Raw genomic sequence first — 25,144 nt, forward strand, 5'->3', positions numbered from 1 at the left:
ACTCTGTGCTGGGATGACTCCAAACCTTCCAGGGCCTGACCACCCTTTCCATGAGAGAATTTTCCCTAAATCCAACCTGAGCCTCCCCTGATGCAGCCTGAGGCCATTTCCTCTCATCCTGTCCCTTTTTCCCAAGAGAAATCCCAACCCCCTCCCAATCCTGTCTGGGAGTTGTGGAGTCTGAAGGTCTCCCCTGAGCCTCCTCTTCTCCGGGATAAATTGATTCCCTTGAATCCAGCCGGCCTGGGCTCACCCAGACCCCACACAGCCCCCAGGATTTCATTCCTGCTGCATCCCAGTGGGAACAGCCCCTTTTCCCGGGGGGATGTGCAGACATCTCCCTTTTATCCAGGAGGAAATTCCTTGTCCCTGATTGCTCCTGGAGCTCAGCCCACAGCAGAAAACACCTCCAAGACAAATCTGGAGTGTGTGGTTTTCCCTGGAGAAGCCACGTGGCCTCAGCTGGGATCAGCCTTCAGATTCCAGGTTCACCTCCCTATTCCCAGGCAGCTTTCAGGGCACTAAACCCCAATTCCATGGAAATCAGAGCATGCTCGGGGCAGCCAAAGTGGTGAAAGTGGTGCCTTCACAACTCCACGTTTTCCCAGGATGGGATTGCAGCTCCTGCTTTCTTGGAGCCACGTTTCCATGGCAATTGGATTTTTTTGTTTTAATCTATAAATCTTTGTCTGGGAAAAATGTGAGCGTTGGGAGCTTGGTCAAGATTCCTGCCTGGATCTGGAGGAGTTGGAGGGGCAGGAGACTCCCTGGGAGCTCAGGGAACATCCAGGGATCCCTGTTCAGCAGGGGCTGGGGGTGACCTGAGGACACAAATCCAAGTCCTGTGCTCTTCCTGGAATAATGAGGAATGTGGGAGGATTTGGGGAATCTCGGGGTTGGTGGGAACGGGAAGCACACCCAGAGCAGCTCAGGCTGCTCAGTCCCAGAGCTGGGAATTCCTGCCCTTCCCAGGGCTCACACAGGAGGTGGGGCAGTTCCTGGGAAGGTTTGGGAGCCCCAGGAAGGTTGGGGGGCCCTGGGAAGGTTTGGGAGCCCCAGGAAGGTTGGGGGGCAGTTCCTGGGAAGGTTGGGGAGCCCCAGGAAGGTTGGGGGGCCCTGGCTTGTTATTTCCAAGGTGATACAAAGAAAGGATGCTGGAAAACCTCGGGATGAGCTCAGCATCCCACAGCATTCCCAGGGCATGTCTGGCCCCTGCTCCAGGTCCTTCCTTCCCGGGAAGGTCCCAAAGTGCCCTCCAGGGATGTACATCTGGGCTCCCTGCCAGATGTGGCTCCTGGGGCTGCCCCGGGGCCCCTCCTGGAGTTTGGGGGCACCTGGGGATGGGAAGAGCCCTTAGAGACACTTCCAGCCCAAGGAATTCCTTGGGATGTTGTTTCTGTTTTACAGAAGGCCAAGGACAGTGAAAATCTGGGGAATCCAAACCTTTCCCAGCTCTGTTCCCTCTGCCCAGAGCAGGGGAACATTTATGGGAATTAACTGAGGAATTCCCAGATGGAGCCATGTGGGACCTGCTTTGGTTTTCTCCAAGCAGGAATTTCCCCCCTGGAGCTGCTGGCTGTGGATAACAATTCCAGAGAATAACAGTTCCAGAGGATCACAACTCCAGAGCTGGGGATAACAATTCCAGAGCTGGGGATAACAATTCCAGAAGATAACAATTCTAGAGATAACAATTCCAGAGATAACAATTCCAGAGGATAATAATTCCAGAGATAACAGTTCCAGAAGATAACAGTTCCAGAGGATAACAACTCCAGAGCTGGGGATAACAATTCCAGAGATAACAATTCCAGAGATAACAATTCCAGAGCTGCAGATAAAAATTCCAGAAGATAACAGTTCCAGAAGATAACAATTCCAGAGGATAATAATTCCAGAGATAACAGTTCCAGAGGATAACAACTCCAGAGCTGGGGATAACAATTCCAGAGATAACAATTCCAGAGGATAATAATTCCAGAGATAACAGTTCCAGAAGATAACAGTTCCAGAGGATAACAACTCCAGAGCTGGGGATAACAATTCCAGAGATAACAGTTCCAGAGATAACAATTCCAGAAGATAACTCCAGAGCTGGGGATAACAATTTTAGAAGATAACAGTTCCAGAGCTGTGAGCTAACAGTTCCAAAAGTGAGGAATAACAGTTTCAGAGCTGGAGATAACAATTCCAGCAGAAACACCTCCCAGCTCTGGCTGTATCCTCATTTCCCAATAAATCAGAGCCAAGTTCAGTTCCAGCTCTCCATTCCCAGGGGAATTGGATGTGTTTGAACAGGACCAGGCAGGGAGAGAGGGAAGCTCCCAACTTTTGGCAGCACTTGGGATTTTAATTCCTGAACTTTCAGGGATGAGCTTCGTCCCAGCCAAGGTGTACTGGAGCTCCCTGTAGTTTTCCAGGGATGCTCTTCCCAAAAAAGTAATGGAAAGGCAAAGGCAGGAGTAGGAAGCTGAGATGGGGGCAGGTGCTGAATTAATCCCAGATTTAATTCAAGCTCCTTTAATCCTGCAGGGAAAGAGCAGCTCGGGATTTGTTGGGAGACACCACCCTGGGAGCAGGAATGGATTTAATGTGTAGGAAAATGCAGTTCTCAAGGAATTTTTGATTATTCCCAACCTGGAATGCACTAAAACCTGAATGGCCAGGCTCTGAGAGTGGGGCTGGAGAGGAAGGAAGTGGTTTGGCTTCCCCACATCCCAAAATAAGGTTTAAAACTGGGATAAGGGAAAACTGCTGAATCCCAAGGGGCTGGGACTGATTTTAGTTTCTGGATTATTTTTCCCCGTGGTGAGGGGTGTTTATTGAAAATGGGAAGGGAAGAGTACTGGCTCAGCCCCAGAGCTCCAGGAGAAATTCTCAGAAAAAGCCATTCCAAATGATGCTAAAATTGGAAAAAAAAATTCTCAAATTGGAAAAAAAATTGTCAGATTTTCAAAAATTCCTAAAATGGTAAAATTAATAAAATCATGACTGCGATTTTTCCCATGGACATTCAGAGCCTTCTCCAGTGCCAGGGGATTCCATGAAGCTCTTTGGCATTTGCTGTGTCCAGAGAAAATTCCCTCAGAAATGAATGACCCCAAACCCATATTTTTGATCCCTCCCTTTTCCCACAATTCCAGGAAATATTTAATCCCCACTAAAGCTCTTGAATCCCAGCATGGGTGTGGAATATTTCAGGTGCAGTTAATGAGTTCTGATCCAGGCATTTCTATCCATGCTGGGCTTTGAATGTCCCTCTCCTGGCAGCAAACAGGAATTTTGGAAGGAATGGATTTTTTAGGAGAAGGGACAATTTTTCCAAGCCAATTCCATGTTTTCAGTTTCATCTTTGTGCACGAAAAACAAGGAAAGCTTCCTAAAAAATCCTGTTTATTTTGTTTTCCTGGTTATCATCACTGATGGAATTCTGCAGTTGTAGGGTTTAATCCCAAAATTTTCTCCATGGTGTGGCCTTTCCCTCCTTTTCCATGGGCACCACTGGCTTCATTCCAGGATTTCCCGTCTAAAATTCCAAATCCTGCTGTTTTTAAGACTAATTTGGATAGCTGCAGGCTGGATATTGGTGTGGATGGACAGGGATTTACCCATGGATAGACCTGGGTTCAGCCCCTGGGATGGGAAATCCATGGAATTGGAGCTGGGGCAGGTGCAGAAATGGGCAGAGGAATTTTAGATGGAAAATATTTTGGGAAAATTCCTGTTGCCCAACAAATTAAACTAAATAGGAGTTTTTCCATTGGAGGTGTCAGGGAATTAGTGAGGGAAGCAGATGGGATCTCCTCCAGAGTGCTGGAAGGGGATCAACAGCAGCAGAGCCGTGGGGGTGGGCGGGATCGGCAGGAGGGAATTGGGGATGGGAATTGGGGCTGGAGGGGTGGGGGGAGCTTGGGAAGGCTTGGAGCCTGCCCTGCTCTGGGATTTGGGCACATCCTGGGGTGCTGTGGGGCTGTGGAGATGGGATGTAATGGGATTGGGACGTTCTCCATCACCAAAGGCATTTGGGAAGGGCTGGCAGGGATTTGTTCCAAAAGCTGTGGGAATGTGTGTTTTGGGGCTGGGGTTGTCTCAGGGCACACAGCACTGTCTGGCCTGGGGTCTCCAGAATTCCAGACTCCTGGATCAGCTCGTGGCCATGGCTGTGCTGAGCTGGGAGGTTACACCTTGGAGCAACTGGGGGGAGGGGATCCAAGCTCTGGGATGCTCCCATTTGTCCTGGAAAAATCCCAGCCTAAACCCATCTCCACCTGTGGGGTCTCTCTTTGCCTTGGCAGCTCCTGGGTGAGCAGGGTCTGTTTAGGTGGGATTTGGGGAAGGAGTTTCTGGCTGGGAGGGTTGTGGGGGCCCTGGCACAGGGTGCCCAGAGCAGCCGTGGCTGCCCCTGCATCCCTGGCAGTGTCCCAGGCCAGACTGGGACAGCCCTTGGAGCACCCTGGGACAGTGGAAGGTGTCACTGCCCATGGCAGGGGTGGCACTGGGTGGGCTTTAAGGTCCCATCCAACCCAAACCAGTCCAGGATTCCATGAAAACCTGAATTCCTGAGATCCACCAAACCTCGTCCAGTGTCCCCTCATTGTTCCCTTGTCCCCTGCCCGTGTCCTCCCAGCCCCCTTTGTGCAGACCCTGGAGAAGCAGCTCCAGACTTGGGAATGGTTGGGATTCCCTGCTCCCGAGATTCTCCCAGAGCTGTTAGAGTTGAAATGCACAATGAAATAGTGGGAAAATCCTACAGAATAGTGAAGCTGAGGAATGATTCATCCTCAGATGTGGAGGCGGCACTGCTGGCCACCAGCGTGGATCCACATCCAGGAATATTCCAGGGTTAGAACAAATTGGGCCTCGTTAACGACTTCCTCTCTGAGTCCTTAGTCCCAGATGGAATCTCGGGTTTGTTGGGATGTGAGAGCAGCAGCAAGCCCGAGGGGAGGAGGTGACAGCCCTGGTGTGTGGGGACAAGAGCCCATGGGACTGATCTGATCTCATCAATTCTGCTTCCAAAGCCACTTGCTGACTTTTGTCCACTCGTTTTAGTGGAAAAGAGGGACTGACCTCAAGTTACTCCACATGGATTTGAGATATGGAAACTTCCCATCACCCTGAGCTCTGCTGGGTTGTCTTGGTTTGAAAGACAGGTGTGTGCTAGGGAAGGCAGGATCGTCCCTTGGATTGGAGAATGTAAACCCCCTGTCTCCAAATGATTATAATTTTGAAATTAAGGCACTCTCAGGTGAAGGTATGAGGATAGGAATAACAGTTCTTTACTAGTATGTGCAACAAGGCAAACAAAACAACAACAGCTATGGAATTAATAACATAGGGAAGCAGGGACCCCGTGACAGCTGAGATGGGAAGGATGGAGGAGAGGCTTTGCCTCACAAAGCCCTGGGGTCAGTCCCAGTGCCCCAGCAGGACTCTGAGCAGCACCGAGCTGGAAGGGCAGGAATGAGCAGAAATCCCGGGCTGGGGGAGGAAATGGATCAAAACTCTGGGCAGTGTCTGAACTGCGGATCCTGGCAGGACAGGGACTGTGGGGCTGCAGAGCAAAGAAACCCAGAGCAGAGAGACCCCCAGAGCAGAGAGAGAGACCCAGAGCAGAGAGACCCAGAGCAGAAAGAGAAACCCAGAGGAGAGAGAGAGACACAGAGCAGAGAGACCCAGAGCAGAGAGAGATACCCAGAGCAGAGAGAGAGACCCAGAGCAGAGAGAGAAACCCAGAGGAGAGAGAAAGACCCAGAGCAGAGAGAGAAACGCAGAGGAGAGAGAGACCCAGAGCAGAGAAACCCAGAGCAGAGAGACCCAGAGCAGCCCAGCCCGAGCAGTGCAGGGATGGGGGATCAGGGCAGGGATGGGGGATCAGGGCAGGGATGGGGGATCAGGGCAGGGATGGGGGATCAGGGCAGGGATAGGATCAGGGCAGGGATGGGGGATCAGGGTTCCCTGAACCAAGCACATGGGGACAGGGCCCTCTTTTAGTGAGGTAGATGTTGATGAGGTCCCGGTCAGTAGCAGCTCTCACGATCAGAGGCTCATCCCAGGCTGGGTTATGGCGAATTCCCAAGCACAAAACAGCTCCGAGCGTCCGGTCCCCCTCTGAAGCTGCAGAGCCAGAGCCAGCAGCTGCCCCAGCTCTTTTTTGCCTGGGCCCGGCCAACCCTTTGTTTTCTCAGGTACCTCTAAGTACCGGCAAATCATGGGAAAAATTCAATAGGTGAGAAGGAACAAAAGAAAAGAAACCTAACCCCCAATATGTGTCCAAGACCAAAAGGCTTTTCCAGCCTGGAGCACCTGCCAAACTCAAAATTCCTTGAAATTTAGGACATTTCATGGTCAACATTCCCAAGTGGCCTCAGGCCGTGTCAGGGATGGGACAGCAGAGGGGCATCCATGAATCCATGAATCCTCAGCAGAGTGGGAAAGTCTTGGGTAGGGGAAGGAGGAGTTGGTTTGGTGATGTGGGAATGTCACCAAAGTGTCCTGGGACCAAATTCCAGCTGGAAAGGGGAGATCCCATCCTGGATTTTCTTCCTTGGAAGTTGAGCACAGGCTGGAGCTGCTGCTCCAAGGAGAGGGAGCTGGGATCAAGCCAGGGATGCTCCTAGAGCCGATGGGAGGTGATTAGGGGTGAGGCCCAGGAGTGGTCTGCTCCCAGCAAATCGTGCTGCTGGATTTCCTCCCTAAGTCACCAGGGATCTGATCCTCCAGGTGGTGATTCCAGCTGTTCTGGAGCTCCTTACCCTCCCACTTCTCTTCCAGAGGAGACAACGTTCGAGGCTGGAGTCAAAGTGCAGATCCACAGCCAGTCCGAGCCTCCCTTTGTCCAGGAGCTGGGATTTGGGGTGGCCCCCGGATTCCAGACCTTTGTGGCCACCCAGGAGCAAAGGGTAAGTTCCAAATTCCTGTTCCACCCCAGCATCCCTCCAGGGCTTCCTGGGAGATGTTCCTTCTCCATAATTCACACCCCTTGGATGCAGCTCCATCATTAACAGGTTTTTAATGCTTGCTTCAAATTTCTTGGGATGAGGGCAGCTTTTCCAGGTTATCTCCCACAGTCCTGCATTCCCACAGTTCCTTAAAGTCCCGCAGAAATTCCATCTCCAGGAGAGATTTCACCCCTGGTGACTTCCCTGCTTTACTCTTCCATGGTTGGAGTTGAGCCGTGGCAGATCCAAGTCTTAGGTCCTGTCAAACCCTCTGGGGTTTTCCCAGGAAAAAACACATTCCAAAGATATAGAAAGGGGAAAGAGGACAGAGTTTCCTTATGGAGAACGGTGGGAATCTTTCAGGTGACACTAAAATATCCACGTGATTTATGACAAACTCTGCTGGGATACCTGGAAATCATCACCTTTCATGAACCCCAGCAGTGACAAATCCCCATGGATGGATGATGGATGGATGGGTGGATGGATGGATGATGGATGGATGGATGATGGATGGATGGATGGATGGATGGATGGATGGATGGATGGGTGGATGGATGAATGGGTGGATGGGTGGATGAATGGGTGGATGGGTGGATGAATGGGTGGATGGATGATGGATGGATGGGTGGATGGATGGATGATGGATGGGTGGATGGATGGGTGGATGATGGATGATGGATGGGTGGATGATGGATGGGTGGATGGATGGATGATGGATGGATGATGGATGGATGGATGGATGATGGGTGGATGATGGATGGATGGATGGATGGATGGATGGATGGATGATGGATGATGGATGATGGATGGATGGATGGATGATGGATGATGGATGATGGATGGATGATGGATGGATGGGTGGATGGATGGGTGGATGGGTGGATGGATGATGGATGGATGGATGGATGGATGGATGATGGATGATGGATGGATGATGGATGGATGGGTGGATGGATGGATGGATGGATGGATGGATGATGGATGATGGATGATGGATGGATGGATGGATGATGGATGGATGGGTGGATGGGTGGATGGATGATGGATGGATGGGTGGATGGATGGGTGGATGGATGGGTGGATGGGTGGATGGATGATGGATGGATGGATGGATGGATGGGTGGATGGATGGATGGGTGGATGATGGATGATGGGTGGGTAGATGATGGATGGATGATGGATGATGGATGCATGATGGATGATGGATGATGGATGGATGGATGATGGATGGATGGATGATGGATGATGGATGATCGATGATGGAGGGATGGATGATGGATGATGGATGGATGATGGATGGATGATGGATGATGGATGGATGATGGATGGATGGATGGATGGATGGATGATGGATGGATTGGGGATTGACCCCAGATCCTCTTCAGGCACATGGAAAAATCCAATGGAGTAATTTTTTCCCCACAGCTGGACAGGGATGGACTGGGATGGGCAAGAATAGGATGGATAGGGCTGGATGGGCAGGGATGAAAAAAAATTGAAAAGGATGGATAGTGGTGGGGAAGGAGGGGATGGACAGGGATGGGAAAGGCTAGAAAGGGCTGGATGGGACATCATGGGCTGCATGATGCTCAAAGGTTTATGGAACAGCTCCTCCAGTCAGACCCACCTGGCAGCTCCAGCAGTGATTGAAAAGACTTGTGCTGGTTTGAAAGCAAAACCTGTAAGAGACTCCAAGTCAGAAGTACTATTTAATAGGGAAAAAAAAAAAAAAGAGAAAAAATTAAATATATGCAATAGTGCAAAAGAAAAGCACTGACAAGAGTGAGAATACAACCTGCTAGTGAGGGTGGTGGGAGCAGTCCAGGTGAAGTGCTCTTGTTGAAGTGGTGATCCTGTAGAAAGGTCTGGTAGCTCTTCTCCTCTGGAATCCAGTGGGTAAGGGCTGCTTTGGTGTTCTAAATCTCAGATTTTATCTAGGTAGGAAAGGCTTGGCTCCTCCCCCTGGCTGGAGCATTTCCCAATGGGATGATGGAATTTTATCAGTTAATTACTGGGACCCAATGGGATGATGGAATTTTATCAGTTAATTACTGGGACCCAATGGGTTGATGGAATTTTATCAGTTAATTACTGGGACCCAATGGGTTGATGGAATCTCATCAGTCATTCAATGGGACTCAATGGCCCATTAACAGACAATATCTTCCTGCAGGAAGGATGGGCTGTGGGAAAGGTAAAGAACACTGCCCCAGCTGGTTTATCAGATGGCCCATTAACAGATGATATCTCCCACAGAGATAAGGATCACTGCTCCACCTGCTTTATCAGATGGTGATGGAATGCAGACTTTGGGCCCGTCTTTACATTGTAACCCAGGAGAACTTTTCTTCCTTAAAAATCCCATTCTGGACAAGATTTGGGAGCAGGGTTGCGAGCTGGAGCCTGCAGAGAGGATCTCAAGGACTTCAGGGTTAAATTGGTCCAATTCCAGGGCTTTGCTGCAGCTACTGGAATCCTTCCCCACCCCATTGCCAGCACTGCCTGTTTCCACTGAAAAATGAGAATTCCAACCAGGAGAACATCATCCAGATGAAAGAGAGGGGAAAATGTCTCTCCCCAAATCCCCCCTTCCACACGGGAGATGTCGAGCAGAACAGATTTAGGGGCTCTCAGCTCCAGGATGTCCCTTTTCCCCAGCATTTCTGCTACTGGGAGGGGGAAGGGCTCATTCCTGGGATTTTCTGACTGGTATAAAATCATCTGAGAGCTCTAAAGCCGTTTCCCAGGAGAGCTGGAAGGATCTCCAGCATTCAACTCCCACCCCAATCCCTCTTCCCAGAAAGTAATTTTTAACCTAATTACAGCCATTAACAACTCCCGCTAATTAATTATCCCTCAGGGACCTTCTGGGCTTCCCCCACCTTCCAATGTGCAGCTTTTATCACAATCCCTGATTTAGTCTGGGTTTTTCCAACTAATCTCTCTGCCTGTGCTGCTCCTTTAATAAACCAGAGCCAAAGGTGGAACAGCTCCATGAAAATCCCCCCTGGACAAAGCCCACACAGTTACTGGGGTCCTGAACCCAGAGTTTTACACCCTGGGCCATAAAAGAAATGATCCTGCAGCTGGAAAATAACAGGAATGCAGATAAAGTGGAGCTGGTTTCCCATCTCCCGGCTCAGAGCAGCCTCAGGGAGTTAAGAGCTCTTTTTCCAGGGATAAAAAGTGTGGAGTGGGGAACATTTGGGATGGTGGGAGCTGTGGATCCTCTGTGGGACAGAATTTGGGCTGTGGGGGTTCGTTCTAGCTCTGGAATTCCAGCCCTGTGGCCCTGATCAAATCCCTCCCTCCTTTCTCCATCCCACTCTGGAAATCAGAGTATTCCCTGGCCTTTGCTCCCTGATTTTCTGCCTTCTGCAGCTGCTCAGCCCCAGTGAGGATTCACATCTTGGGACCAGGGGATAAATCCTGGCTTTCCAGCCAGAGCTTCCCAAAATCCCCCTGTCCAGAGCCAGCTCTGGCTCCATGGTTGGGATCTCGTTAAATCTCCCTTCACAGTGAACTCCCAGGCTGTAAAAATGGGAATTAAATCATCTTTGCTCCTCCTTCTGCAGTGGCTGAGTCCCGTGGTTCCTGCAAGGAGACACGTTTGGGATGCATTTCCCACCTTGGGACTTAATGCAGGAGTGACCTTGGGAGCATCCTGGGAGGGACCTGGCAATGTCAGGGTTGGAAATGCTGAGTCAGCAACAAAAACTCCTGAGAAAGCAATTCCAGCAGGAGGTTTGTCCATAAAATGTGGTGGATGGGTTAAAGAGGCCAAGCTGCTTCTGGATGCGTGGCCAAGGGAGACATTCCCTGGTTAAAAAAAGTGGGATTGATCATCCTGGATGAGACACCAGGGGTGACCAAACTGTGACCTTCCAGGACCTGAAGGGGTTGCAGGAAAAATGGGGAGGGAATATTTCCAAAGGATGGAGAGACAAAATCATCCCTTAAAACCAATTCCTCAGGAAGGGAGCAAATGGGAAGGAACAGCCAGGATGGGAAAGGAGCTGGAGATGCAAACAGACAATTCCAGTACCATGAACTGGGAGAAATTCCAGCATCATTAACTGGGAACTGGGATCAGCCAGCTGTGGTTGATCTGGGTTTTTCAACAATTCACAGCTGGAGCTGCCTGGGATGGAAATTACATGAGGTTGCTGCTGTTGGAGGTCTCGTTAAGGAACAGAGAGTTCTGGTTCTGGTTTTGTTGGGAGCCCAGCCCGGGTGGGGACGTTCAGGGAGGGGTTGGATCCTTCATTGGGATCGCTGGAGTTTGGTGCCATCAGCCACAGGAGAGGGCAGGAATTGGTGCTGGATCCATCCCAAAGCCAGAAGGAAGATGGGGCAGGGCACCCCCCCGAGGGTGCTGGCACTGCCCAGGCTCCCCAGGGAATGGTCCCAGCCCCGAGGCTGCCAGAGCTCCAGGAGTGTTTGGACAGCACTGCCAGGGATGCACAGGGTGGGACTGTTGGGGTGTCTGTGCAGGATCCCTCTCAACTCAGGATATTCCAGGATCTTATGAAGCTGCCCTGACCTCTGCTGGAATCATCTCCACCACATTTCCCTGTGTGAGAAAATGAAACAGGCAGGGAAAACAGGGAGAGCGCTTCCAATTAATTGAAGGAATGACCTCTGTGGCTGCTGGCAGATGCTGGCAGCTCCCGGGAGGCTCCGTGCCAGGAGCAGTGTGGAAAGGCAGGAGTGTGGCCAGGGAAAGGCTGTGGCAGGAGCTGATCCTCCCCTGCCCCTGGGATCTCTCCACTCCAGGTTTTCCAAACTCATCCCCTCTTTTCCTGGCATTTGGGACAAGCAGGATCCATCCAGCTTCCAAGGAGCCAAATGAATTTTTTCCTTCCCCTTTTAGCACCTGCCAGCTGGGAACTGATCCCAGTAATCCTGGGATCAGGAGGGTTGGAAAAGTGTTTAATTCATTAATTAATTATTAATGACTGCAAAAGGGCCAGGCTGAGAGTTTGTCACCCTCAATTAGAGGCTGGAGCTGGATTTCTCTAGGCAGGAGCTGGAGGAGGAGCCCTTGGGAAGCTGCCAGGGAGCACAATTCCTGCAGGATCCGAGGGCAGGGATGCTCCTGCTGCCTTTTCCTGCTGCTTTGCTGTGGTTTGTTCCCATTTCGGAGGCAGCAGGGGAGAGTGGAGGGAGCAGCTCCACATCCTGGGGCTGATCCAACTCCAGACCCCTCCCAGCAGCCTCCAGATGGGATAATCTGGGAGAAAGGAAAAGGATTCCTTCAGGAATCCCTCAGGAGGAGGATGTGGATCTGGAGGGGCTGCAGAGAGAGGGATCAAACCCAATTAAGTCTCTCCTGTTAATTCTTTCCATGGCTGAGGACTGGGATTGCTCCATCCCTCCTGTTGCTGTTCTGGCTCCTTGGGTGCCTTTCTCAGCATTCCAGCAGCTCCAGTGGCACAGAGAGCAGAGCCCAGCTCTGAAACGAGCTCAGCACTTCCGTGGGATCAAGGCTTTGGATGGAAAGGCTTTTGCTGAGGTTTCAGCCCTGACCTGGCCAGGAAGGGATTCATAGGAGCCCTTAGGAGTGGAATCCCCCCGGATTTAACTCGGGATTCCCGTGCCAGGCTGGGAGCAGCAGCTGGGAGAAAACTCCACACACTTCAGGGAATGTGCACATTTTCCTGCTTGGGGAAAATTTGGTGAGGCTTTTCCAGTTTGTGAAGTGGAGTCTGCCAGGCAGAAATTCCAGCTGATCCTTCTACAGCTGCTCCCACTCCCGAGACGTTCATTGTGACCTGGGAGTGTCACCAGGAGAACTGCTTAGGGCCAGCTTGTCCCCAGTGAGTTATCCCGGGAATCAGGGAGCTCCTGGGAGCGGGGGCTGCCCCGAGGGACTGCAACAGAGGAGCTCCTGTGACAGGGGAGATGTCCTGCTCTGTCCCTGTCCCTCTCTCTGGCCCTGGCCCTGTTCTGCAGCTCAAATCCCTGTCCCCACCCCTGTCCCCAGCTGACATACCTGCCTCTGTCCCCAGCTGATACCCCTGTCCCCAGCTGATGTCCCTGTCCCTATCCCTGTCCCCAGCTGATGTCCCTGTCCCCAGCTGATGTCCTTGTCCCTCTCCCCTGTCCCTGTCCCTGTCCCTGTCCCTGTCCTGTCCCAAACTGATATCCCTGTGCTTGTTCTTGTCCCTGTCCTGTCCCCATCTGATGTCCCTGTCCCCATCTGATGTCCCTGTCCCCAGCTGATGTCCCTGTCCTGTCCCCATCTGATGTCCCTGTCCCCAGCTGATGTCGCTGTCCCTGTGTCTGTCCCCAGCTGATGTCCCTGTCCCTGTCCCCAGCTGATGTCCCTGTCCCCAGCTGATGTCGCTGTCCCTGTCCCTGTCCCCAGCTGACGTACCTGCCCCCGCCGTGGGGCGAGTGCCGCTCCCCGGAGCTGGGCCTGGCGTTTTTCCCGGTGTACAGCATCACAGCCTGCAGGATCGACTGCGAGACTCGCTACATCGTGGAGAACTGCAACTGCAGGATGGTGCACATGCCAGGTCAGGGACAGGGACACCTGGGGACACGGGGGATATCTGGGGCTATGTGAGGGAAGAAGGTGCCCATGGCCTTTGGGAGAGGCTGGGTGTGAGGCAGCAGTGCCCTGGAGCCAGCAGGGCCATCCCTGTCCTGGGGAATCAGGGACAGCAGAGGGGGAGGGAGGGATTGTCCAGCCCTGCTCTGGGCTGGGGCGGCCTCACCCAGAGTTCTGAGGCAGTTTTGGGCACCACAAAATAAAAAAAGGACATCGAAGAACTCGAGAGGGTTCAAAGGAGGGATGTGAGAATGGGGAAGGGTCTGGAGAGGCCACAGGAGGAGCAGCAGAGGGCACTGGGATGTTCAGCTGGAGCAGAGGGTGCTGAGGGCAGAGCTGAGCTCAGTGTCCTCAGGAGGGGCACGACAGGGACAGCTCTGATCTCTGCTCCCTGTGACAGGGACAGGACCCAGGGAATGGCTGGATCTGAGCCAGGAGATCCCCAGGATGGAGATCAGGGCAAGGTTCTTCCCCCCGAGGGTGCTGGCACTGCCCAGGCTCCCCAGGGAATGGTCCCAGCCCCGAGGCTGCCAGAGCTCCAGGAGTGTTTGGACAGCACTGCCAGGGATGGACAGGCTGGGATTGTTGGGGTGTCTGTGCAGGGCTGGGGTGGGACTGGGTGATCCCTGTGGGCCCTTCCAGCTCAGGATATTCCCTGATTCCCTGTGAAACAGGGGCAAGCCATGGAGGAGAGATCTGGGTGTGATTAAGGTTGGAAAAAACCTCTGGGATCATCAAATCCCCTTTTTTAGCTCCAGTGCCACCTTGGGTGCTCTTCCCAGCAGCTCCTGCAGGACAAGCCCCTGTGGCAGGAGAGGTGGGGACAGCCGGGGGTCACCTGTCTGGGGAAGGTCCGTGGGTCCCCCTGTGATGGTTTTGTCCTGTCCCTGCAGGGGATGCTCCCTTCTGCACCCCGGAGCAGTACAAGGAATGCGCAGAGCCCGCGCTCAGTGAGTACCGGGGCAATCCCTGCATCCCTGCAATTCCAGCGGCCTGGATCCTCCTGGCTGGGCATGGATCCCCCTGGCTGGGCATGGATCCCCCCTGGCTGGGCATGGATCCCCTTGTCTGGACCTGGATCCCCCCTGGCTGGGCCTGGATCCCCCCTGGCTGGGCATGGATCGTCCTGGCTGGGCCTGGATCCCCCTGGCTGGGCCTGGATCCCCCTGGCTGGGCATGGATCCCCCCTGGCTGGGCCTGGATCCTCCTGGCTGGGCCTGGATCCTCCTGGCTGGCAGGAACAGGGGGATCTGCAGCCTGGAGAGGGGTTGGGAGCAGTCCCAGGGTGCTGGGAAGTGCTGGATGCACTCTGGGATGAAGTTCCTCCTGGTTCTCCATGAGCACAGAAACCCTCGGGATCTGGGGAGCCGCTCTGGGGCTGGGTTTGGGATGGAGGGATCCATCCCAAGTGTGGATTTAGGAGACTTAGCCGTGAGTTCTCTGAGCTGTCATTGTTGCCTCCACCAAGAGGCTTCTCCAGGATGGTGAGAACTGGGATGAACTGGGAGAGAACTGTCCAGGACATTGGACATTTTGGGCCCCTTGGCCCCTTTTTCGGGGGACAGTCTCTGCTCCATGTCCCTGCTCCGTGAGCTCCATGCCTGCCCCCCCGCAGGTCTCCTGGCAGAGAAGGACAGCAATTACTGCATCTGCAGGACCCCCTGTAACCTCACCAGGTACAACAAGGAGCTCTCCATGGTCAAGATCCCCAGCAAGACCTCGGCCAAGTACCTGGAGAAGAAGTTCAACAAGTCAGAAAAATATATCTCGTGAGTGGGGGAGCACCTGAATTCCTTTGGGTTTTGGGAGGGAAATGTCTGGAAAATGCCCAGTCCTGGCCAATCCATCCCCAGCACAGGGATGTCCTCCAGGGAAGAGCAGAGTGAAAATCTGGAAGAGATGAGGTTGATTTCTTCTCACTAGAACAGCCTGAGTTCCTTCCCAAGGATTGTCCTCGTGGGAATCCTCCAGTCCCACCAAAAAAGTGCAAAATTTCCCAGTTTTGCTTGTCTTCTTGGAGATTTGTATCTCTGGACCGAGGTCCTCAGGCCTGGAGCTCTCCCAGCCCTGGGCATGTGATTGTTGTGTGTGGGAAGTGAGAATTGTTCCAGATCCTTTGGATTCTGCTTCACAGAATCACAGAATCATGGAATGGATTGGCTTGGAAGGGACCTTAAACCCACTCAGTGCCACCCCTGCCATGGGCAGTGACACCTTCCACTATCCCAGGTTGCTCCAAGGGCTGTCCCAGCCTGGCCTGGGACACTGCCAGGGATGCAGGGGCAGCCACTGCTGCTCTGGGCATGCTGTGTCAGCCCTGCCCACCTTCACAATCAGGAATCACCATCCAATAAAAGAGTTCCAAGCAAAGTGAGATCCATAGTCCTGAGGAATTCTGTGCAAACCTTTCCCACCTGTTCCAAAGGCCCCCAGAGCCCTGAGGGTGCCCTGAGCTCCTGCTCTGCTCCGGTTCAAAGTTCTTTGGGTTCTGAGGACTCTGGAGAGAGGAACAATCAAGATAAAGGGGAATAAAGCCCCAAAAATCCTGTTTTTCCTTTATCCCAAAGGATTGAGCCACCAGTGGCTCCTGGCTGATGTTTTTTACCTTTCCACAGAGAGAATATTCTCGTGCTGGACATTTTTTTTGAAGCACTCAACTACGAGACCATTGAGCAGAAGAAAGCCTATGAAGTTGCAGCCTTACTTGGTAAAGGGGGACTGGAACCAGTTTGGGGTCTCTACTGGTCTGGGAGGGGCAGAGGGAGGCTGGGAGGGGTCCACAGCCTCAAAACCCCCAGCAAGGCCCCATCTCTACTTTCCTCACCCCACCAGGGCATCCCAGCAATGTCCCCATGAATACTCCGTGTGTTCATGGAAGGTTCTGGAGCTGCTCCATCCCTGCCTGCTCCCTTTTTTTGGAGATTTGGGGTTGGGTGGGTGCTGGGTGCCCTCTGTGGTGCAGGGTGTGGAGACCATCCCTAAACTATCTCCCCATCACCTCTTCCCTGCTCCAAATCCGCATTTTCCAGCTAGGCTTGAGCTCTTGGCCTTCACCTGCTTCATGGAGGAGGAGGAGACCCATGGAAGGTTCTGCTCTATCCCTGCCTGCTCCAGCACCCCAATTTTTGGGGATTCTGCTCCCCATGGTGCCCCCTGGGCAGTGTGTGTGGGAGGACATCCCAAAACCATCTCCCATCACCTCTTCCCTCTTCCAAATCCATCCTTTCCAACTGGGCCCAAGCTCTTAGCCTTTGGATGCCTCATGAAGAAGCTGCAGGAGACCCATGGAAGGTCCTGCTCCATCCCTGCCTGCTCCCATTTTTGGGAGATTTTGGGGCTGGGTGGGCCCTGGGTGCTCTCTGTGGTGTCCCCTGGGCAGTGTGTGGAGGAGATCCCAAAATCACGTCTCCATCACCTCTTCCCTGCTCCAAATCCATCCTTTCCAGCAGGAGGTGGAGGAGACCCATGGAAGGTTCTGGAGCTGCTCCACCCCTGCCTGCTTCCAGCCCCTCATTTTTGGAGATCTGGGGTTGGGGGGATGCTGGGTGCTCTCTGTGGTGCAGGGTGTGGGGACATCCTAAAACCATCTCCCCATCACCTCTTCCCTGCTTCAAATCCACCTTTTCCAGCCAGGCCTGGGCCCTTGGCCTTTGGATGCTTCAGGAGACCCTGAGCTGCTCAGCCCCAAATCAGCTCCAGCTTTGGGGTCCCAGCTGTAGATTTGGGGTTGGCCTCATTGGGTTTGGGGTGGGGGTGAGCCCTCCCCCAGCCCTGCAGCCTCCCTGAGCCACCCCAAATCCCTGGATCCTTCTGGAATGCTGGGAGTGCCCATCACCTTGGGAAGCTGGAGCTGGGTCACCCCTGGCACACAGAGGTGTCCCCATGTCACCCCACATGGGTGGCTCTGCCAAATGCCCCCTCAGGAGCCCTTCTGCACCTCCTGGGGTTGTCCAGGAATTCCAGGGAGGAAGAGGAGGCTGCTGGGGCCTCTCTGACCCAAACCCCACTTGCTCCTCATAGCACCCTCATTCCCAAGGCTCTGGAGCTTCAGGAAGAGCCTCATCCCAGAATCTTTTCCCCAGGCTCAAAGCCTCCAGGTGATTCTGTGTGATCATTCCAAGTTCTCACTTTGCTCCCAAACCTTTTCCCTCTTAACTCTCTCCATGTCTCATGGACACCCCCGGAAAAGGCCCCTTCCCCCCTCACCCATGGGTGCCTTTGCTCTGGGGGTCAATCCAAGGCTGTTCTCCAGCACAATCCGTAGGATTTGCCTTCCCTGAGCACCACATCCCAGTCACCTTCCCAGCAGGTTCCTGGGAATCTCTTCAGGTTCCTCCTCCACCCTGGGACACTCAAGCAGAAGCCAGGAGATGTCTCCCAAAAACCCAGGGCACCTCCCTTCCCACTTTTTTGCCAGGTTGGGATTTTTCCTTGGCTCCAGGGCCATTCATTCTTCCCAGCACCTTCCCCAGACTGAGAACTTGGATTCCTGGGATGCAGCTGGAGCACTCCAGGCTCCATTAACGGGAAACCATTTTGGGGGCCAGGCCCATTCCTGGGATGGCACCAATGCCACTGGAGATGGTGCTGCTCCGGGGGGGAAATTCCGGGAGGAATTTCTCCCAATTTTTGAGGATAGGAGGGCCCAGCAGTGCTGGGAGACCTCACGGTGCTGTCCCCTGCAGGTGACATTGGTGGCCAGATGGGGCTGTTCATCGGGGCCAGCATCCTCACCATCCTTGAGCTCTTCGATTACCTGTACGAGGTAAGGCTGGCATTTCCCATCCTGGAGCCCCTCAGCCCAAATTTCCCATCCTTGAGTCCCTCATCCCTGGATTTGCCCCTTATCCTTGGATTTCCCATCCTGCTGCCCCTCATCTGGATTTTCCATTCCCTGGGGATCCCAGAGCCCCCCCCAAATCCTGAATTTACAACCTGCCTCGTCCGGCTCTCCCACAGCCCCATCCCAGTAAGAACAGGGAGTTTTATTCTCATTGGATGTCAGAGTGTACTGGTTTGAAAGCAAAACCAGTGAGACTCCAAGTCAGTAATACAATTTAATAGGAAAAAAGAGAAAAAATAAAATACACACAATAATACAAAAGAAAAACCACTGACAGAGTGAGAATCCAAGCTGACCCCTGTCAGTCAGTCAGGGTTGGTGCAGTCCCATTCCATGGTGGCTGCATCCTCCTGCAGTGACAGATGTGGTTCTGCTGGAGCAGGGCTCCTGCACAAGGTGCAGTTTTCCTCCAAAGCTGCAGGGATGATGTGCAAGGCTCTGGTTTTCCTCTGGGATCCAGTGGGAAAAGGCTGCTCTGCTGTTCCAAATCTCAGCTTTGATCTAGGTAGGAAATGCTTGGCTCCTCTCCCTGGCTGGAGCATCTCCCAGTGGGATGATGGAATCTTATCAGTCACACAATAGGACTGAATGGCCCATTAACGGAATATATCTTCTGGAGGAAGGATGGGTTGTGAAAAGATAACGATGATCATCCCCCTGATCTTATCAGATGGCACATCAGCAGAGGATATCTCCCACAGAGATAAGGATCACCACCCCTCCCACATTTCAATAGATGGTGATAGAATACACATCTTTGCACTATAACCCACAGTTGTCCCTGGCTGTTGATTTAGGGTGTCTCAGTCCAGGCTGGGGGTATGTCCCATCCCAGGGAAGGGAATCCCACAATCCCAGCTCTGAACTCACTTCAAATCCTCTCATTTCCTTTTTTTTTTGTTTGAGATACCGACTTTATATTTTTATATTTTCAGACAATTCCCCCAATTCCATTCCCTCCTGGGCAGCTCCAGCATTGTTACCATTAACCAGGAATAAAAAATATGGAAAAATTCCAGGCCTAAAGCTCAGAGAGCAACAAAAGCTGAGCCTCAATTTAGATCTTGGCTTGGATACCCACATATTTAATTAAATTTGCCTTTTCCTGGATTTCTTGGGGATTTTTCCTAAGTAGGCCCTAAGAAAACACAAATTTAGGATTTTCCTCTCTGTTTTCCTCCTTTCTTTGACATCTGCTGATAAAATTTGTCAAATTTAGCGGTTTCTGCTGCTCTTTTTATTTTTTTCTTCTTATTTGGGTTTAAAATTCATTTTGTCCCCTCAGATCCCTGAGGATGCCCCAGCAGGGGAATCTTTACATTCCCAGATATTTAACCCCCACCAGCCAGGAAAGAAAAGGAATAGAATACCTTAAAATTAAAAAAAAAAAAAAAATACACACAACTTTTCACCTCTGCTTGGAGTTTCACAAAGTGGGGCACCTCAAAAATTTGAGATTTCAGCCAAAATATTTAGAGAGTCTGGGAATGACAGCAACCAGATACATTTTTCTTAATGGATTGGCCAAATTTGGGGGAAATAGTGACCATAAAGAGGATTTTTGGGATCTTCTGCTGAGCTCTGTCCTCATGGTCCCAAATTCCCACCATACTTCTTGCACCAACCAGGAACCACATTCCTTAGGAACTGGCCCAGTTTTCTGGGATTTCAGGATTCAGCTTTCTTCTTGGTTTTATTTCTCTTTTCTTCCAGTGCAAGTTTTCCAGTAAAACACTTCCCAAGTTTTATGGGATTTCCCTGGAATCCAAATCCTGCAGCAGCAGGAAAATGAGGGGGCTGGGAAGGGAAATGGAGCTCACAGAGCTGGGAGCTTTCCCTGAACCCCAAAAGTCCCCGAAATTGAATTTTAATGTGTTTTTATGTGTATTTTATCCTAGAATCCTAGAATGGTTTGGATGGAAGGGACCTTAAGGATGAGCCAGTGCCACCCCTGCCATGGGCAGGGACACCTTCCACTGTCCCTACTCTTCCCTTTCTCATGTTTTAATCTCATATCCAGGATGGGTTTAAAGAGTCTGTTCAAGGGTTTGTTTCTTTTGGATGAAGAATTTTTCTTTCCCCAGGAAAGTTATTTTGAAAGGGAAATGTCCACAAAGAGGTTCCTGCTTTTCTCCAGTTCATTTTTAGGACTGATTTTTCCACCACAAATGGAAATTCACAGCCAGAGAGCATCTTCCCTCTGGTCTGTCCTAAACCTACCTGGAAAATGATCAAAGAGTCATGGAATGGTTTGGGTGGAAGGGACCTTAAACCCACCCAGTGCCCCCCTGCCATGGGCAGGGACACCTTCCACTGTCCCAGGCTGCTCCAAGCCCCAGTGTCCAGCCTGGCCTGGGACACTGCCAGGGATCCAGGGGCAGCCACTGCTGCTCTGGGCACCCTGTGCCAGCCCTGCCCACCCTGCCAGGGAACAATTCCTGCCCAATATCCCATCCAGCCCTGCCCTGGGCAGTGGGAGCCATTCCCTGTGTCCTGTCCCTCCATCCCTTGTCCCCAGTCCCTCTCCAGCTCTCCTGGAGCCCCTTTAGGCCCTGGCAGGGCTCTGAGCTCTCCCTGGAGCTTCTCCTCTCCAGGTGAGCATCCCCAGCTCTCCCAGCCTTTCCCTGGCAAAGCCCTCGGAGCATCCCCCTCCTCCCAACCTTCGGCATGCACCCCCAAACCCAGCACATCCCAGTGCTCCCTGCACCGCTGCAGCCTCTTCCCACCTTAACACCAGCTCCCTTTTCTTGCAGCTGATCAAGGAAAAATTACTGGACCTTCTTGGAAAAGAGGAAGAGGACGGGAGCCATGACGAGAACGTGGTAAGGAGAGAAGGGGAAATTCCCTGGGGATGCTGGAGCTCTTCCCACGTGTATCAGGATTTGGTTATTAAAATTATAGTGAGAGATGTCTCTGCCCCAGTTAAGGTGCAAACAGGACCAGATGCCAGTGACAATAGTCTGGGGTTTATTGGATAGGAGATTTGAGAGAGAGAAAAAAGAGAGAAAAAGCAAGGGAAAGAAATGGAAAATAGGTAGGGAGAACAGAAGGAGAGTGACAGAGTGAGGGAAATACGCCATCTGTGCATCCCAGCAATGCTCCATTGCTCCCTCCAGCTGCTCGTGGTGGTGGAGGTCCCTCCAGGAGCACAGAATGGTTAATAGAGCTCGGGCTGGGCAGGAAAACTCAGGCACATCCCAGGGGTGGAGTTTGCCATTGTCTCTTAAACCCTCTCCAGGTTTGCTGCATCCCGTGCAGTCCTGCAGTGCAAGGCTTCAGGAGTGGCTCTGGGGAGCACTCTGGGGGGGGTCTCTGTCTCACATTAATTTCCCATGGATGATCCTTCCCAGGACTGGGGGTTCCACAGCTGGGCCAGTTTGTGTGAGGGAGGATGGGTGAGGTGTTCAATGCCTCTGACCAGAGGTCACACCCAAAATCTCCTCCCACCTCATTTCCAGGGGAGTGAACCTGGCTCTGGTCTCCCCCAGCCCAAACCCAGCCAGGGAAGAGTCTCTGCTGTCTTTGGCTTTCTTGTGCATGCATTCCTCTCCCTCAGCCTTGTTTGTTTTTTCCTAGGCCTGAGATGATTAAAGAATGGCTTTTCTCTTTATCTAATTTAACTTACAGTCAAAAGTCCCAGCCAGGTATTTTCAGGGAGCCTTCTTTGGCTTTATCCAGTTTTTGTTATAATGAGCAAAACTTTATATCAATTATATAAGTTGGGGTTTTTTTTTATGATATAAAACTTTATATCAACGTTTGAGGCATGAACTGTTTCAGTCTCTGTCAACCTCAAACCCAGCCATGGAGGAGTCTCAGCTGTGTTTCTTGTGGATGAATTCCTGTCCCTCAGCTTTGTCTGAGGTGATTGAAGAATGGTGTGAAAAACAAGGTTCACTTTCCTGGTAGATTTTAAAAGGTTTAATAAAAGACAATAAGAGACAAACAATGAAGTAAAAGGTTATAACAGCAGGTGATTGGCATTCAGCCAAAAGCACCCCTGCTGGTTTGGAGACACCCCTTAAATTCATCAGCCCACTGCACATTCATAGACCTATCATACATTTTTAAACTTTTGTATAAACTATTTTCCATATTCCAGGAACTGTTTTACATGGCTACTCTTTGAGTTTGCCTTTTTAGAGCATGTGTGTTTCTTGGCTGTGGTTTTAATTTATTTTTCTTATCAGTCTTAATTTGGGCTGTGATTTTTAATTTTTATAGACAGTCAGTGCTGGTAACTGGTGTATCAATAGCAAGTGTCTTTATTGGGTGTTACCCAACCAAGCAGACAATTCACTTACTACAAAGACACTTTATCAGCCTATGTTACTCCTAAAGAAAATTAGGTCTTAAAAACCATTTCAACACTTGTCCTGGTTTGAGGGACAGGTGTCTGCTAAGAAAGGCAGGAGCCCTTCTTTGAAATGGAGAATGTAAGCCCCCTCCCTCCAAATTATTATAATTTTGAAATTAAGGAACTCTCAGGCAAAGATATGGGAAGAGGAATAACAGTTCTTTATTAGGAAAATTAAAATAGCAATCCAGTATTGCAGAGAACAAACCCAAAAACACTGACAGAGTGAGAATCCAAGCTGACCCCTGTCAGTCAGTCAGGGGTTGGTGCAGTCCCATTCCATGGTGGCTGCATCCTCCTGCAGTGACAGATGTGGTTCTGCTGGAGCAGGGCTCCTGCACAAGGTGCAGTTTTCCTCCAAAGCTGCAGGGATGATGTGCAAGGCTCTGGTTTTCCTCTGGGATCCAGTGGGAAAAGGCTGCTCTGCTGTTCCAAATCTCCCCTTTGATCTGGGTAGGAAATGCTCGGCTCCTGCCCTGGCTGGAGCATCTCCCAATGGGATGATGGAATTTGATCAGCCCTGCCCTGGGACTGCATGGCCATGAACAGGAGAGATCTCCTGGAGGGAGGATGGGCTGTGGGAAAGGTAAAGAACACTGCAACAGCTGGTTTATCAGATGGCCCATTAACAGGAAATCTCTCCCACAGAGATCAGGATCACTGCCCCACCTGGTTTATCAGTTGGTGACAGAATCCATACTTTTGGTCACACCTTAGGTACTGCAACCTAAGACAACACTACACATACAGTACCCACCCTAATATTTGGGAAAAGCCAATACCATAATCTGTATTTATAACAATGGGTTTCCCTTTATGCAATCCCAGCAGTTTGATTCCAGCCCAAAGCTCTCCAAGGAGCTTTCTGTCATTGTGGCTCCTTGTTACAATGAGCAAAACTTTCTGTCAGTGTTTGAGGCGTGAACTATTTCAGTCCCTGGCGCGGGAGGGGCAGGAGCGTCCAGCAGCTGTGGGATAAAGCCTTGCCTGGTTTTCCATCGGCAGAGCACCTGTGATCCAGTGCCAAACCACTCGGAGAGCCTGAGCCACACTGTGACCGTGCCCCTGCAGGCCCCGCTGGGGACACTGGAGGAAATCGCCTGCTGACCCCTCCCACCACAGTGCCCACCCCGAGGAAGGAAAACTGCACAGGGAAAACAGGGACCCAGCTCAGGTTTGCACTGGGGGGAAAAAAAAAGATGGAAGAAAAAAATACTGGGGAAAAAAGAACTGGAAAAATACTGAAAAAAAATTATTAAAAAATCTATTTAAAAAAATAAAAAAAAAAAAAAAAAAGAAGAAGAAAAACTCGCTATGCATTAAAAGAATATAAAATAATATAAAAATATAAATTCTAAATATACTCTGCCCAAAGTGAGAGGCGCCTTGGACCTGACTCCTGTTGTCCTTTCCTCCTGGGGGGGTTTGGCTCCAAGCTGGGAAGCAGCTCCCAGGCTGGGAGAGAATGTTCACCTGGAGAAGGGAAGCTCAGAGAAGAAAAACCTCAGAGCCCCTTCCAATGCCTAGAGGGGCTCCAGGAGAGCTGGAGAGGGACTTGGCACACAGGAAGGAGGGACGGGACACTTTTTGGGATTGTCCAAGCCTGAGCAGCAGCAGCAGCAAATCCCAAAGGAAGCATCCCGAATATCCCAAGCGCTGCATGCCAGGGCTTTCCCTGGCCCCGGGATTCCTCAGCTGCCTCCCTCAGCTCTGTTCCTCTTTGCAGTCCCTGGGTTTCAGTGCCAGAAGGAGCATCCCAGAATTCTCCATTCCCAGCGCCGTAGGCTGAGAGTTTTAGAATAAAAGACACCCAAAAGTCGCCGCTCTCGGATTCTTCTCGCGGTCGCGCCCTCCGGGTGAGGTTGGGCTGAATCCCGAGCTCAGCCCAAGGTGAGCATCCCTGGAGAGGAGCCAAGGGGCTCCCTATGGATCATCCCAGTCCTGCTCCTCCACCTGCAGTGCCTGGAGAGTCCAGGAGCAGCAAGGGGGGGGGGGGGGGGGGGTGTTGGGTTCATTTATTTCTTTTTTAATTTTTGGGGGGAATTTTTGGAATTTCCTTCTTCTCTCATTCATGGATTCTGTGCTTTCTCCTCATTCTCCTGACTGATATTAAAGCTGGTCTTGTGGAAATGGCCGGGCTGTGTCATTCCTGCCTTGCCCTCATCCCCAGCTGGGAGGGCAGATCCCAGGAAAAGCCTTCCCAGGGCTCTTCCTCATCCCTTCTCCCTCCTTTTCCTCTCCCGTGTCCTCACAGCTCGGGATGGGGTGGGAGTGGTGCCATGGCCATGCTCAGCTGCATCCCTGTCTTCTCTGGGGTGGGGATCTCCAGGATGTGCTGGGATCTCTGGGATGTTGTGGAATCTCTTTGCTGACAGAGGAGTTGGAAAACTCCCCGTGAGGTTTTGGGATTGTTCAGCTTTGAGAGAAAAAGCTTTGGGGTGACC

The 25,144-nt window shown here is 51.7% G+C and overlaps 1 protein-coding gene across 4 annotated transcripts in view; it reads left to right on the forward strand.

Moving 5' to 3' along the window:
* The window catches only part of LOC106858272 (acid-sensing ion channel 2), a 387,564-nt gene extending 362,734 nt beyond the window's left edge, over positions 1–24,830 (forward strand). For 2 of the 4 annotated variants that reach the window (XR_015808613.1, XR_015808614.1), the window contains exons 3-11: positions 6,775–6,902; positions 13,315–13,465; positions 14,394–14,450; positions 15,116–15,269; positions 16,116–16,207; positions 18,186–18,265; positions 21,097–21,165; positions 23,706–23,874; positions 24,427–24,830. Coding sequence is in view for 2 of the 4 variants with exons in the window: in XM_014884828.2 (XP_014740314.1) it covers positions 6,775–6,902; positions 13,315–13,465; positions 14,394–14,450; positions 15,116–15,269; positions 16,116–16,207; positions 18,186–18,265; positions 21,097–21,165; positions 23,706–23,807 (833 nt within the window). In the remaining 2 variants the exon portion in view is untranslated. Of the gene's footprint in view, positions 1–6,774; positions 6,903–13,314; positions 13,466–14,393; positions 14,451–15,115; positions 15,270–16,115; positions 16,208–18,185; positions 18,266–21,096; positions 21,166–23,705; positions 24,092–24,426 lie in introns of those variants that run through there. The other 2 variants (XM_014884828.2, XM_088179776.1) reach the window with 1 other exon arrangement.
* Positions 24,831–25,144: the final 314 nt, after the last annotated feature.

This window comes from Sturnus vulgaris, chromosome 27, assembly GCF_052056855.1.
Source record: "Sturnus vulgaris isolate bStuVul1 chromosome 27, bStuVul1.hap1, whole genome shotgun sequence".
Lineage (NCBI taxonomy): Eukaryota > Metazoa > Chordata > Aves > Passeriformes > Sturnidae > Sturnus > Sturnus vulgaris.